Here is a 15,073-nt window from a genome sequence, read left to right on the forward strand (position 1 = left end):
TAAATCGATTTCACCCAGTGACTTATAAGTATTTGCATTGTGTTCAGGATAACGTTAGGAAAAAGTCTACGATAGAAAATCGTAACAGCTTTTGTTATTCGGAAGGTTTTTGAGGTCACTGAACACGAATACATCATTAGAACTGACGGTCCCAGGTCACTGATGAGGCACGTCATCTGGAGTTTCAAGGGTTTTCGGCAGTAAATTGATACAAACAGATTACTCGGGTGGTTTTTGGGGTTGCTGAACACGAATATGACATCGTCTTGACAACAACTTCTTGTCTTGTCTTGAGAAAAAATCAAAAAATTTAAAAAAATCTTGTCTTGACGTTTTCTTGAGATCTTATATCTTGTCTTGGCTCAAGAAATTTCAGGATCTTGAAATTTCTTGATTACGCGGTCGGATGATTCCACGGCGACCTTTTTATTGCGTTGCGTGCTAACACGGCCTCCACTGCCACTGGGGGGAGTCCCTGATCTGCATTTGTTTCCTGACGAACCCAAAATTCATGTGTAGTTGCATGCTTAAAATGAGAATTTTGTATGTTTCGCATATATTCTAAGCTTAGCTGTCCAGGATTTCATAAAAATTGCTGAGCCAAATCGAAACAGTTTAGACATCGAAAAGGATTTTGATTATTTGGAGGATAAGATCGAAGTAGAAAATGCTATTAATGCTACTACTTTAGATTTTAACTTTTCTGTAAGTAAAATTAAATACCTTGTAAAAAGAATCAAGAACTCAGGGCAAACGCAACTTAAGCTTAACAGTGCTTGCGAGGCCATAAATTGTAAGATGACTTTGCCAGAACTAGATGTGCCTACAAGATGGCATTCAACTTTCGAGATGCTAACATGGGACTTAAGTGTAAAAAATGCTTAAAACTATATTTTGTGACAACAACCAAAATCTAAATAATTGGAAAATGTTAGATAAAGAATGGTTCTGATCAGTAAATTTTGTCAGTATCTGAGAATGTTTAAAACACTTTCTTCAATTCTCGAGGAGGAAAAATATTGCACACTCCCATTGGTGGTAGTTGGAGTAAATTTACTTTTAGACAAACTGGAAATATGGGCTCAAGAACTTAATAATAAAATTGATAGAGACGCTACCGATGAGCAATTAATTTACTGCATTCAAGCTGCGAGAGATAAAATACTGAAACACTATGACAAAATTAATTGGATATACTATATACTGTATTATTGTTATTTTGAAACCTCGCTATAAAGTAGACGCATTTTCCTCTTCATATTGGGAAAAGCTTCTATAATCAGAGGCAGTACAAAAATTTGAACAAATATTTAAAGCTAACTACTTTAATAAATCCCAGAATGATCTATAGAATCCAATATCCAATACCAGAGTCAGTACTTAATCTGAAAAAAGAAGATAACGAATTTGATTTAGATATTACTTACCTATTTAAGAAAGCTGATAAAGATAACTTACAATCTTGGAAGTATGAAATTGAAAAATACTTAAACGAGCCTAGGTCAGAAGATTCTGAGAATATACATACTTGATTGGTGGAGAAGACACGAAAATATCTACCCGTCATTATCGAAAATGGCCAAGGATTTTCTCAGAATGCCAGCAACATCTGTACCTGCGGAAAGGCTATTTTTCTACGAGCGTGCAAAAATGTCTACTTTCGCGCACGCGTTTTAGTTGAGAAAGTTTTACTTTTCCGCACGCGTTTTACTTTTCCGCACGCGTTTAGATGTTTTAATATGGCCTTAAAATAATTATAATACATACATGCAATAAACTAATATTTAGATATTATTTACTATTTTATTTCAAATGTATCTTATTGTGTTCCTGTTTTAATGAAATTAACGCGACAATTCGATGAAATAAAATTATTTTGACATAATATTCGAAAGTCCAATCGGTAGACAATAACAGTCGTTTTGAATCATCGTCATGGAAACCAAGATCGTCGTCATGCTAACTAATTATATTGAAAGTTTGGTTTTGACAACCTTGTCAAAGAATTAATTTGTGTATGTATTTTCATATTAATTAAATTAATTGATTAAGATTTGGTCATTTTTTAAAGACATAGAAAAAATATTGTTCCCAACTCTTGCAGAAAGTCTCTTTTCCGCACTCGACTGCTTGCCGAACTCCCGCTTCGCGTCGTTCGGCAAACTGCAGTCGCGTGCGGAAAAGTATGACTTTCTGCACTTGTTAGGAAAATAACTGTTTCAACAGCAACTTTAACAATAAAAAGCCAAGAAATCAGCTAGGCGTTGACTCCATAAGAAGTGTTATCTGCCTTAATTCATGGCTTATCAATTCCGATTTAAAAATGTGCTCAATTTGTTATTTAAAATAAAATCTAGTTTTTATTATTAGGTAGTCAAGATATTTCAAGATTTCTTGATTTCTAGACCAGAAATCTTGGTATTGACATAAAATTTCTTGTCTTGTCTTGAAATCTAAAATTACTTCTTGTCTTGATCTTGCCTTGAAATCAAGACAAGATCTTATAGTTTTCAAGAAGTTGGCCACTCCTAGTTCTGATGGCGTATTCTTGTTCAGCAATTCCAGAAACCCTCGAGGAATCTGTTTGCGTCAATGTAATATCGAAAATCCTCGAAATTCCTGAATATTACGTGCCTCAGCAGTGACCCTGGGCACCAGATGCTTCGGAGGTGGGTTCTGATTGCGTAACTGTGTTTAGTGACCCCAAAAACTCACGAATAACAAAATCTGGTCCTTAATACACTTATTTTGACATGTTTATGAACTTTTGGATGCATTTTATGCACTTCAAAATGGAATTAAGCATTTCCACCCATTTTTCTATAGTAGACTTTTTGCTGTCACAGTTGATGGAGCACAATAAGACAGTTGATGGAAAAATACAGGAGTAAAGAAACAAACGCTCATATGATATTCATTGATCTTGAGAAAGCATATGATAGAGTTCCTCGAGAGATTCTTTGGTGGGCACTCAATAAGAAAGGAGTCCCTGGTGAATATGTAAAGATTGTGAGGGATATGTATGAGGGAGTAACGACTAGTGTTAGAACAGGTGTGGGAGAGACTGATAAATTTCATGTGAAAGTAGGATTGCATCAAGGTTCTGTGCTTAGTCCGTATTTATTCTCATTAGTTTTGGACCAAATAACAGCGAAAATACAGGGTAACATTCCATGGTGCTTAATGTATGCTGATGATGTCGTGTTAGTAGGAAATAGTGAAAGAGACTTAGAACAAAAACTGGAACAGTGGAGACAAGCTCTGGAGGAAAAAGGTTTAAAACTTAGTAGGACAAAAACAGAGTATTTGGAATGTTCATTTAAAGATGGAGCTACTACAAATAAAATGGTATCTTTGGATGGTGAAATGATTGTAAAAAGCAATAGTTTTAAGTACCTAGGATCGGTATTACAGAGTAATGGAGAAATAGATGGAGATGCATGCAGTAGAATTAGGGCTGGATGGATGAAGTGGAAAGAAGCGAGTGGTGTGTTGTGTGACAGAAAAATTCCAATGAAGCTGAAGGGAAAATTCTATAAAACAGCCATAAGACCAGCTATGATGTACGGAACTGAATGTTGGGCAGTGAAAAAGAAAGAGGAACAGCGAATGCATGTGGCGGAAATGAGAATGCTTAGATGGATGAGTGGAGTGACAAAGAAGGATAAAATTAGAAATGAGTATATTAGGGGAAGTCTAGGTGTGGCACCAATTGACGCCAAAATGAGAGAGCATAGGTTAAGATGGTTTGGTCATGTTCAACGTCGAGACGTTAACCACCCAATACGAAGAATAGCTGAAGTGCAGATTCCTGGAAGGAGTAGGAGAGGAAGACCAAAGAAGACCTGGGGGGAGACGATAAGGCAGGACATGCTGGTAAAGGGGATTAACATTGATATGGCCCAAGATAGAATTGTGTGGAGAAATGCAATTAGGGAAGCCGACCCCGCATAGGGATAAGGCAAAGAGAATGATGATGAGACTTTTTGCTGTCACAGAACACAATGCAAAAAGTTGCAAGTCTCTAGGTGCTGTATATAAAAATCGATTTATTTTTTCCTCGATGCCCTGTTCTAAAGAAACACCATAAATTATTTATTTGTGGGGAACACGTCATCGGAACTAGCCCGTTGCATTCACCATAATCTGCAAATCAGTGACAGAATAAGGCGAAGACGTGGATGTTTGCTTATTTCGTGTATTCCTACACCTAATCATCGTTTATCGTAATCTCTAATGTTAGTCTAGGAAGTTTAGTTATGTTCTAATTTAACGAAGGACACTTAGAAATTGTACATTGTACTATTACCTTGCAGGGCTGTACTGAGACATACGTGTACTATAAGAAAAAGAAATTGTAATCGTCTGATTGCAAATTATTGTCACGATCACAAAATAAATGGACCGTAATTTGCCAAAGCTGTAAAATATGAAAAGGTTATTTTTGTTGAATATCCTTTAGCGAAAGTAACAGGAATTGAGGTTTACAGGTAAATACAGAATAAACGTTAAAGAGGTATTAAAGAAAATAAATAGATGCCTTAATAGATCAATTAAATAGATATAAATAATAGATCAATTAAATGCCTTAGTCTCAGCATCCGTTATGGCTTGCAAATTGTAGCCATTGTTTTCAATCTGGTAGGATGTAAAGTAGCATCTTTTGATGTTGTTTTATGTGCTATTAGATTGAAAACTTAGTTTTTTTAAATAAATAGAATTAACACTATATCAAGTTTTATGGAATACGAAGTTAACAAAAAAAACTGAAAGAATATATACAGGGTGTCCAGAATCTCTACCGACAAACGAAGACAGGCGATTCCTCAGAGAATTTTAAGATATTTTAAACCAATTCACCTAGTCCGAAAATACTTCCTAAGGGAGCTAGAGCTCTTTGAAGATGGCGTCTTGTAATTAGTTTTTCTTAAATAACTCCAGAACGCTTCTATTGAGAAAAACAAAAATTGGTACACATATTTATCTTTCAGAGATAAATCGACTCAATGTATTGCGAATTTCTAGTACCGGTCATAGGCGTCCGTTTTGGGTAGGGCAATAGTTATTTTATCGCATAACTTTTTTATGTTTAATTTTTAAGCATTTTTGACTCTGGATTATTACATTGTGAGATATTCTACAACTAAAAGATACTCTTGTTTTAAGTCGACAGGATCCACCGTTTTCTAGAAAAATCGATTTGAAAATTTTTCTTTACTTGAATTTCCAAAAAAAAATTCAAAAACAAACTATTTAGAAATCCGAAAACTGGTACGTTTATTTATATTTCAGAGGTGAATCGATTTTATTAATTGCGAATTTCTAGTATGGGTCATATGCGTCCGTTTTGGGTAGGTCAACAATTATTTTATCGCATAACATTTTTGTCTTTAATTTTTAAGCATTTTTGACTCTAGATTATTAAGTTATGACGTATTCTAGTACTAAAAGTTACTCTCGCTTTAAGTTGGTAAAATACACCGTTTTTTTTTTGAAAAATTTTTTTAATTTTTATTCAAATTCAAAAAACGAAAAATTTTTAAATCCATTTTTCTAGAAAACCGTGTGTAATACCGATTTAAACTAAGAGTACCTTTTAGTACTAGAATACCTCACAATTTAATAATCCAGTGTCAAAAATGCTTAAAAGTTAAAGACAAAAAAGTTATGTGATAAAATAACATATACCAAATAAATAAAACGGGCGCCTATGATCGGTATTAGAAACTGGCAATGGATGGAATCGATTTATCTCTGGAAGATAAATATACGTACTGATTTTCGTTTTTCTAAATAGAAGCATTGTGGAGGTATTTAAGAAAAACTAATTACCAGACGCCATCTTCAAATAGCTCTAGCTCCTTTAGGAAGCATTTTCGTACTAGATGAATTGGGTTAAATTGTCTTAAAATTATCTGAGGAATCTCCTGTCTTCATTTGTCGGTAGAGTTTCTGGACACCCTGTATATATCAGACTAGCATCATTCACTCCTATTCATATAGGGTAGGTAGGGGTAAAAGTACGCACGGGGCAAAGGTACGCACTTACATTTTTCAATAACTTCTTATATGTTGGCGACAACATCTTGTGGCATATGTTTGTACTACTCAGTAGCATTGGATGAGAAACTTTGGCGCAATCAGGGCGAACACAACAACAAAAATGAGGTAAAAATCATTTTTGTACCTTTTGATCTAATTTTTCTTAAAAATTGATTGATTCTAATTCTTAATCTTTCAAACTCAGATTATTATTGGTTAGGCATGTTGAAAGTTGATTGTTAGAAGTCTTCTTCTACATAACAGTTTGAAGTTCATATGTGCATAGTTTCATATTAAGGTTAGATATATTATTGGTTTCCGGATGGGGCAAAAGTACTCACACAAATGGGGTAAAAGTACGCACTGCGAACGTTGAAATGGGGCAAACGTTCGCAGTGCGTACCTTTGCCCCCAGTGAGGTAGACTTGGCAAATGCATGTTTCAAGTCAATCTTCAAAGTCAATATCAAGTTGAGCTTGATATTCCATCAGCTAATTTTGTCTCAATTGCAAAATGTCTCAAATCCGCAAAAGTATGCACGTGCGTACTTTTGCCCCATTGGGTGGGGCAAAGGTACGCATTTACAATTTTTTTTCAAAAAGTTATCAACACTATAAAAATAATATTGAAGAATTTCCATTTGCCTAATATGATTACAAAATGTATCAATTTCACTTTCATCTATACTCTGTGCCAATTCAAGCATTAGGAGATTCACTAGAGATGAAAATTTAGAAAATGCGTACCTTTACCCCCACCTACCCTATGTCTCTTTGCCTTTATACCTAGGCGGTGTTGACATCCTCTGCTTCTTATGATACCATTAGGTCGCCCTAACTTTGACAGTTATATTGGCAAGTTGTTCATGGTCTTCAGCTAATCGGAATAGTTCTTCAGCCATGCTTTCTTCCAATTCCTCTGCGGACCTCGATTTTACCTTTCATGATAAGCCGACGGATTTTGTACCGGTCTCCTCTAAAAGTTCCCTAAGTATGAAATGTTTCTTATTTTAATTGTTTTCATTAGATAACTTCAGAATTAAAGAAAGAAGTGAAACTATCAAAAACTTACCCCCCCCCCCGTTAAGATAAGCAAAATGTCCTCACTCCCAGAATTCAATTTTATTCATTTTTTTATGTTCTATGTAGTTAAAAAATAAAACTACGTGCAATTTTAACCCCCCACTCCCCTTCCTCCTCCCCTCACCATAAAAAACGTAATTTTTTCGTTTTTATTTTTTTGGTGGGATGCAATCAATTTAAAAATTTCAAAAAATTCGCACGCGTAGTTGAGACTTTTACAAAACATGTATATTTTTATAGACCTGTAGGTTAAGTATAAATAACCTAAAATCAATTTTTTTTCGCAAAAAGCGTACTTATAACTGTTTTAAGATGGTGGCTGGTTTATTTTTTTTAATTTATGAATTTTATTAAAAACACGAAATATTGGTTTTTAGGGGTTTTTGAAGGATTTTCCCATTTTACAGACTTCAAAATAGATCAAATCAAGGTTTTTTTATAGGCTATAAAATATATTTTTAAGTAATATTTCTTATATTTTCAAGTATAAAATTATTTCAATAATTTCAAGTAACTGATTCCTTTCATACTTTAATGCATTCAAAATGGTAGAACCACGTTCAAACCCCCCAAAAACGTGGGGGATGATTTTTGGGGAGTTTGAACGTGTTTTGTCCAATTTTTGAATGTTCTAAAATACTCAGTTACTTCAAATTATTGATAAAATGTCGATGTCGATAAAATAAGAAAAATCCTCTAAAATCTCTTAAAACAGTTGTTTGGGTTTTTTAAAGTGGCGCTCCATACGAAAAAATCTGGAAAAAATTAGAAATAGAGTTTTTCATGTAGTACACGAAATTAAAAAAAATAGACTTGCAGCCATCTCCAAAAAAAAGTAATACGCTTTTTTCGAAAAATAAAAGGAGAGAATTTTCAATTTCGATATAAAATAGAAGCTATAAACTGCATATACATACTGCTATAATCAATTATTGTATATGATTTCATTACATAATTAAAAAAATATAATTATATAAACATTGTATCTATTGCCAATTTTTATATTGACGAAATATTTCAATACGGTCCTGTTCCAAACTATAATACCTAGAACGGTGATACTTTCGCATAGGTGCGCCTTACGTGCTGATATCGCTTATCATGACGCGTTTCTAATATGTGCAGTACCTCTGGCACGGTGTGATAGTAACCCACCACACCGATCTTTGCTTTGGGTGGAACACGGTTTCGGTTCTTGTTATTTGCTAATCGGTCTAGTTAAAAATGTATGTGCCGCACTAACACCGCGCTCTTTTGTGTTGCAGGTCAAAAGTGAACCGCTCTCGCCAGTGCCAGACATCGAGGAGAAAAAGCCGAAGGTGAAGACACCATCGAAGAAATTCAACATCGATGGCAAAGATTCCGATTTCATCAATCCCGAAGATATAATCCACCACGCCAATGGCAAGATATACTTCAAAAACAAGTGTAAACATTGCAATTTCAAGACAGCTTGGGACAGTGAGATGGCCAAGCACGAGAAGAAAGTCCACAACATCGAGCGAGAAGACCTCAGACCGATGATTAAGAAGCCACGACCGGTGCCTAACCTCATCCCGATTCTCTCGCAAAACTCTCTACTTAAGAAACCCAAATTGGAAGTGCCAGAATATACAGAACCGGTCATGAGCCAAAAAGACATTAACGATATTTGCGCCAAAAGTTCGAACAGTGTTCTAAAAGACTTCGCCTCTCTTTTCGGGTCCGAAGACGTCTTCAAATCGTCGACTCCCAAAGTACCTGATCTCATACCTGCTGCTTTGTACAATAACAATAATACCTCAACTAAGAATAATAAGATAACTGACGTTTTTAAACAGAAAAATGCTTCGTTTTTCGACAACCTTAGGGAAAAATTAGAATTGGGCACACTAGGAAACAGTAATTTAGTTTGTAATATTTGCAATCACGAAAGCAAGTGCCTTACCGAACACGTCAAACATCAAAAAACTTGTGGAAAGGAACCAAATAGGAACCATTTTATTATTCCTTATAGTAAGAGTTCTTCTAGATGTCAATTCTGTAGACAACGGTGTAAGTCCAGCACGGATCTATACAATCACCTTCAAACATGCCCAGAAGCTAGGAAAGCCCAAGATCTGTTGGAGCCGAAAGAAGAGGAAGAGTCGGATAATGAAGGCGAACTAAGGATAGATGAAGGAAAAGACGAAATGGAAATGAAGCCTCATCCAATGGAGAATAAGGTCTTCGTGTGGAACGATATCGTAGTACCAATGGATATTGAAGTAGACGATTCAAATTACGAGTACACCGAAGATAAAGTAGACGACAACGTTTCCTTAGACCTTTCCATTCGGACTCAGTCTCCTCTGGACAGTGAAAATAGCTGCTTGGGTCAAGAATCTGTAACTCCAAATAGTATTCATCATTCACCACTGGCTAGTACGGAAAAGATCCCTACCCATGGTAATGACATTTCAGTGGCTCAACACAAACGTGTCTTTAAGTGTCCTCATTGTACTTTTTGGGCCTCCACGGCTTCTCGTTTCCACGTCCACATCGTGGGCCACTTAAACAAAAAGCCCTTCGAGTGTTCCTTATGCGCGTACCGGTCCAATTGGCGATGGGACATCACCAAACACATTAAACTTAAATCAGTTCGGGACCAAGCTCACGAGCAAGCTAAAGTTTTGATGACTGATGAAACGGGCAGAAGAAACTATACCAAATACAACAAGTACCTGACAGAAATTCCTGTGACGAGCGAGCAGTGCATGGATACAAGTGGTGGTTGTGGCACAAGACCAAAACACCACGACAGAAATTCCTCACCTTCGACCAGCAAAACTGATCTACCTAAGTTAAATAAGATTCCAAACAACAATGACTTTAGTCCGTTGATGAAGAACACTTCACCTTTGAGGGGACCTCCGGCCTTGAAGATCGCTGATGGGACGTTTGTTACTGAAGTATTAGACAAGAAGAGAAACAATAGTGAGAGCAAGAGAACATTATTCAAATGCAAGAAGTGCAATTTCAAGTAAGTTTTTTTAATTGTTTCTAACCTTTATCTAACGATTTTTATACAGATAAAAAAATTTAATTGATAATCGTTTGTTTTTATAAAAATGTCATAAAAAAGATAAGCAGTTGCTACTGCAAATAATGATAGAGAATGCTATTAATATCAAAATATTAATAAGAATATCAACAATATTGCATTTTTAGACCAGGCGGATCTGTAAAAAAACGTCTATTTTTGGATGTGAGAGGTGGCATTCGGATTTTTGCAGATAAAGTTAGGTGACAACTTCAACAATAATAATTGATTTATGCTCCTTCTAAATATGCCCGGAACATTAAAAAAAAATTAAAATATTTAAAAATTTCGAAACACATCGATTTTTTTTCTACTTTCTTTGCTTATAACTTTAAAACGATTTATTTTGGAACAAAGTTGTCGGAAAATAAAATAAATATAATTTGTATGATAAACGACTGGTTAAAAATGTCTTAAATTATTACCCTTTTGCAAAATAGCAATAAATACAAAATAAGGGGGCAAAATAAGCCTGTTGTTATTCAATGTTTTTCAACCACTTTGGTTACACTTAGAACTTTCGTAATTCGCCTAAAAAATTCTTACAGCATACTTAAGTCGTTCACCAAATTTCATTAAAATCGACCTGATAGATTTTGCAGAATAATTTTGCAATCTAAATTTTTTTAAAAAAACCTCAAATTTTTTAAAAACTTTCTGAAGAAAAGTAGACCATTTAGAAGTTTGCTAATTCTTTTTTACATATAAAGAGGTTCTCTACCTGTCCAATACACTTTACAGAATTAAAATCGGATTATTTAAGCGGCCTCAGCACTGTTTTAAAGTTATCAACAATTTTTTGGCTTATAAACAAATACAGTGAGGACGTTTGAGTTGGCATAAATTCATTTTCTCGAGAATAGGCGTCTCTGGAGATAAATCCCGAAACAGGTCGATTTTTATTTTTAAATTCTAATTTTTTGGTATATATATCATACTAGTGACGTCATCCATCTGGGCGTGATAACGTAATCGATGATTTTTTTAAAATGAGAATAGGTGCCGTGTGATAGCTCAATTAACTAATAGCTAAAGTAAATAGCTAAAAATAACATAATTATTTATACAGGGTTTGAATTAAAAAAAAAATGAATTAAATTAATTCCAATATTTATATTACGTCATCACACCCAGATGGATGACGTCACTAGTATGATATTTATGCCAAAAAATTATAATTTAAAAATAAAAATCGATCTGTTTCGGGATTTATCTCCAGAGTCGTCCATTCTCAAGAAAATGAATTTATTCCAACTCAAACGTCCTCACTGTATTTGTTTATATGCCAAAACATTGTTTATAACTTTAAAACAGTGCTGAGGCCAGTTAAATAATCCGATTTTAATTCTGTAAAGTGTATTAGACAGGTAGAGAACCTCTTTATATGTAAAATGATTAGCAAACTTCTAAATGGTCTACTTTTTGTTAAGAAAGTTTTTAAAAAATTTGAACTTTTTAAAAAAAAATTAGGTCGATTTTAATGAAATTTGGTGGACGGTTTAAGTATGTTGTAAGAATTTTCTAAGCGAATTATGAAGGTTCTAAGTCCAACCAAAGTGGTTTAAAAATATTGAATAAAAACAGTCTTTTTTGCCCCCTTATTTTCTATTTATTGCTATTTTGCAGAAATGGTAATATTTAAGACGTTTTAAACCAGTCGTATATTTTACAAAATTCAATTATCTTTTAATATAAACTTTTTACTTCTTTAGTAACCAATCATCTTTATTTTCTTTCCCTATAACTTTGTTCCAAAATGAATCGTTTTAAAGTTATAAGCAATGAAAATAGAACAAAATCGATATTTTTCGAAATTTTTAAATATTTCAATTTTTTTATTAATGTTCCGGGCATATTTGAGAAGGAGCATAAGTCAATTATGATTATTGAAGTTGTCACCTAACTTTATATGCAAAAATCTGAATGCCACCTCTCACATCCACCTAAAAACATATCCTTACTGGTCTATTTAGGTTTACGAGTACTTACAGCATTCGTTTCATGTGTGTCAGAAATTATTTCTGACTGATTGTTTGATGTTTCATGAAAATAATCATGATTGATAACGTAGTTATGCTTATAGAATGTATGGTTTATCATTAAATTCTTTTTTTCGACATATATGTCGAGTTTCCCTTCAGTTTCACTAGAATTTTTCAGTCACATTCCAATCTTTGGATTGATTATTTCTATCCACAAAATCCTTAACATTTCTCTCATTAGTCAATCTTTTTTTACTTCTTTTTATAAAAATGTAGTCCTCTTTTTATACTTGTTGTAGATCTGTCGATCTGTTAATTCCGACGTTGAAGTATTTCTTGAGAGCTCTAGTCTGTGCTCCCCCGTTCTTTTTACATGACTCAACCATTCTCTTCGTCTTTGCCTGCCCCATCTTGCTACGTCTTGCACGTCTGTTGTTCCCTGATTATGTTGTTTCGTATTCTATCCCTTCTTGTCTTTCCTGCAATTGCTCTTAGTGTCTTCATTTCGGTTGTTCGTAGCATGCATTTGGTTTTATTGGTGTCTTATCTGGATTCAATACCATAGGTCATAACAGGTCTGATGCAAGTTTTATAAATTCTAACTTTGCTGTCTATTCTCATATGGGTTATTTCAGAACACATCTCTCAAACATCTGGACATACTGCGGTCTTGTTTATTTGACCTCTTAGGTCTCCGGCTGGGTCATGATAATTTGTTAAATCTACACCTAGATATTTGAACTGGTTTAGCTGTTCTATGGGTTTCCCCTCTACTACGAGCTTGCATCTGTAGTCAAAAATGGAGTCACGTTTTTTAATTCTTAATATGTAATAACAAATATATCTGAATGATCATATTGAAGATCATATTATACACCTGTAACCAAATTGATATCATTAAGGTGTTTAATTATGTTATCTATGCAAAAACTTATAGTAAGTGACTCTTATGGGCATTTTTATGAAATGGTTTAAGCCGTACATCGTAACTAAATGACGTATTTCACACACATGCCATGTATTTACTTTCTTATTTATGTTATCATCTCCAACTGTCATTATATGTTCAGTGTCCTACTATTGTCCTAATTGCTAAACCAGAACAAAATATATGTATGCACAACAACTTATGAATTCTAATATGTATATCTTAATTGTTTCAATCACTATGTGATACCTTACTGTTATCATCATTATTGGTGCTATAGCCCTATGTAGAGCATCGACCTTCCCAAGTCTATTACGCCATTCAGTCCTATCCATTGGAAACCATTTCCAGTTTGTTGCACCTATTTTTCTAGGATCTTCATCTACAATCTACACCATACACTGTCCTTTCATATAAGTTTCGGCCTACCTCTTCGTCTGCTTCCCTCTGTCTGTGACAAGGATTTGTCGAAAGTTGTTCTGCTGTAATCTTAGTATATTATGTCTTGTCCTTCTTAGTCTCCCTGTTTATGAGAGATTATGTCTTTACCACTAGATATCTGTTTGTGTTATATCTCATAGTTGTTGTACCTCCTCTTCCAAATACTGTTTTCACAGAAGCCGCCGAATATTCCTCTCAAGATTCGTTATTGAAATGTGACCCACAGTTTTTCATCTCTCTTGGAGATTGGCCATGTTTATAATCTATATATCAGTACTGACAGTATAGGGTTTCGTATGTTGTTATTTTTGTTTTCTGGCTTAAGTTTCTACTTTTTATGTGTTTACGCAGCCCAAAATAGCACTTGTTTGCCAGAATTATTTTCCAGAGTTTGATTTTTTCCGCTATGCAGTTGTCATTAGTTATCAGAGAGTAATTATGTGAATTTATCTACCACTTCAAAGGTATCATAAGAAGTATGATTCAGAAAGTTAACAGTGAATTGGGGACCGATGTTTCTAGCTCTGTTGTTGGGTGTTGATGCCTCTTTTTGATTTTTTCTTTAATATTTTTTGTAGGGTCATATGTTTTGAGGTATTTAAGAAAGTGCTGTACACTTTTTCTAGCTTGCCTGTTGTACGAGCATTTAGGTTTAAATCATCTGCAAAGGAGTCACGCCAGAGCTTGTAGTATAATTAATATTTGTACAAAATTTTTACTGCCTTCATAATCAAGTCTCAAACATTTCTAAAGGATTTTGTGCAATAATGTTCGTATAAACTTAGGCAAAGGTGATTCATCTATTTAGATTAGTCCACGCCCTTGATCTGTTTGAGAGGACAACAGTTATCAGTATATCAGTATCTTCTGTAGGCTTATAAATATTGAATTTTAGTGAGACAGGTTTATTAGACAGATCTCCCAACATACTGTAATAAGATTTGTTGGCAATTATTCTGTGAATTTCAATCAATTATTACTAAAGATCGTTGTACTTAGATAAATTCCAGATAAGTTCTAGCCGTTGATAATGAAATTTTAAGCATCATTTCCTGCTTTGGTCTTGGTGCATGAAATAGCTACAGTTTTATAGTTAGTTATCTGTAATTCAATTATTTCTGGTTGTTATGCGCGAAGATTTCTGTTTTTATCTCTATGCCATTGAGTTGTTAATAATGCTCGAAACTGATTTACTGGATAAAATTTACCTGGTGTTTGGATTACAAGATAACAATATCCTGTGCTATCAATATATTTTGACATTTAGGGAACGTGTTTTGGTTTGTTATTTGTTATTTTTTGAATCAACATCAGTATCCTGATTGATAAATGTCTTGATGTGGCACCATGTTGTCATCGAATGACGGCGAGAAGAAGAACCACATTTTTATTTTTGTTGTTGCAACATCGCAAGTTTTTTTGATGTGTGGTATACTCAGTATGTAATCACAGACTCAAGTTCAATATGTGGGAAAGTTAGTTAAGATTTTTTGGTTATTTCAGGTTTACAGTTAACACGTCCCCTGCCGATATATTT

The 15,073-nt window shown here is 34.3% G+C and overlaps 1 protein-coding gene across 6 annotated transcripts in view; it reads left to right on the forward strand.

Moving 5' to 3' along the window:
• LOC114328000 (zinc finger protein 91) overlaps positions 1-15,073 on the forward strand; it is a 448,200-nt gene that overhangs the window by 385,610 nt on the left and 47,517 nt on the right. For all 6 annotated transcript variants that reach the window (XM_050656367.1, XM_050656368.1, XM_050656366.1 and 3 more), the window contains one exon: positions 8,390-10,125. In XM_050656367.1, the coding sequence (XP_050512324.1) occupies positions 8,390-10,125 (1,736 nt within the window). The remainder of the gene's footprint in view (positions 1-8,389; positions 10,126-15,073) is intronic.

This window comes from Diabrotica virgifera, chromosome 7 (assembly GCF_917563875.1).
Source record: "Diabrotica virgifera virgifera chromosome 7, PGI_DIABVI_V3a".
Taxonomy (NCBI): Eukaryota; Metazoa; Arthropoda; class Insecta; order Coleoptera; family Chrysomelidae; genus Diabrotica; species Diabrotica virgifera.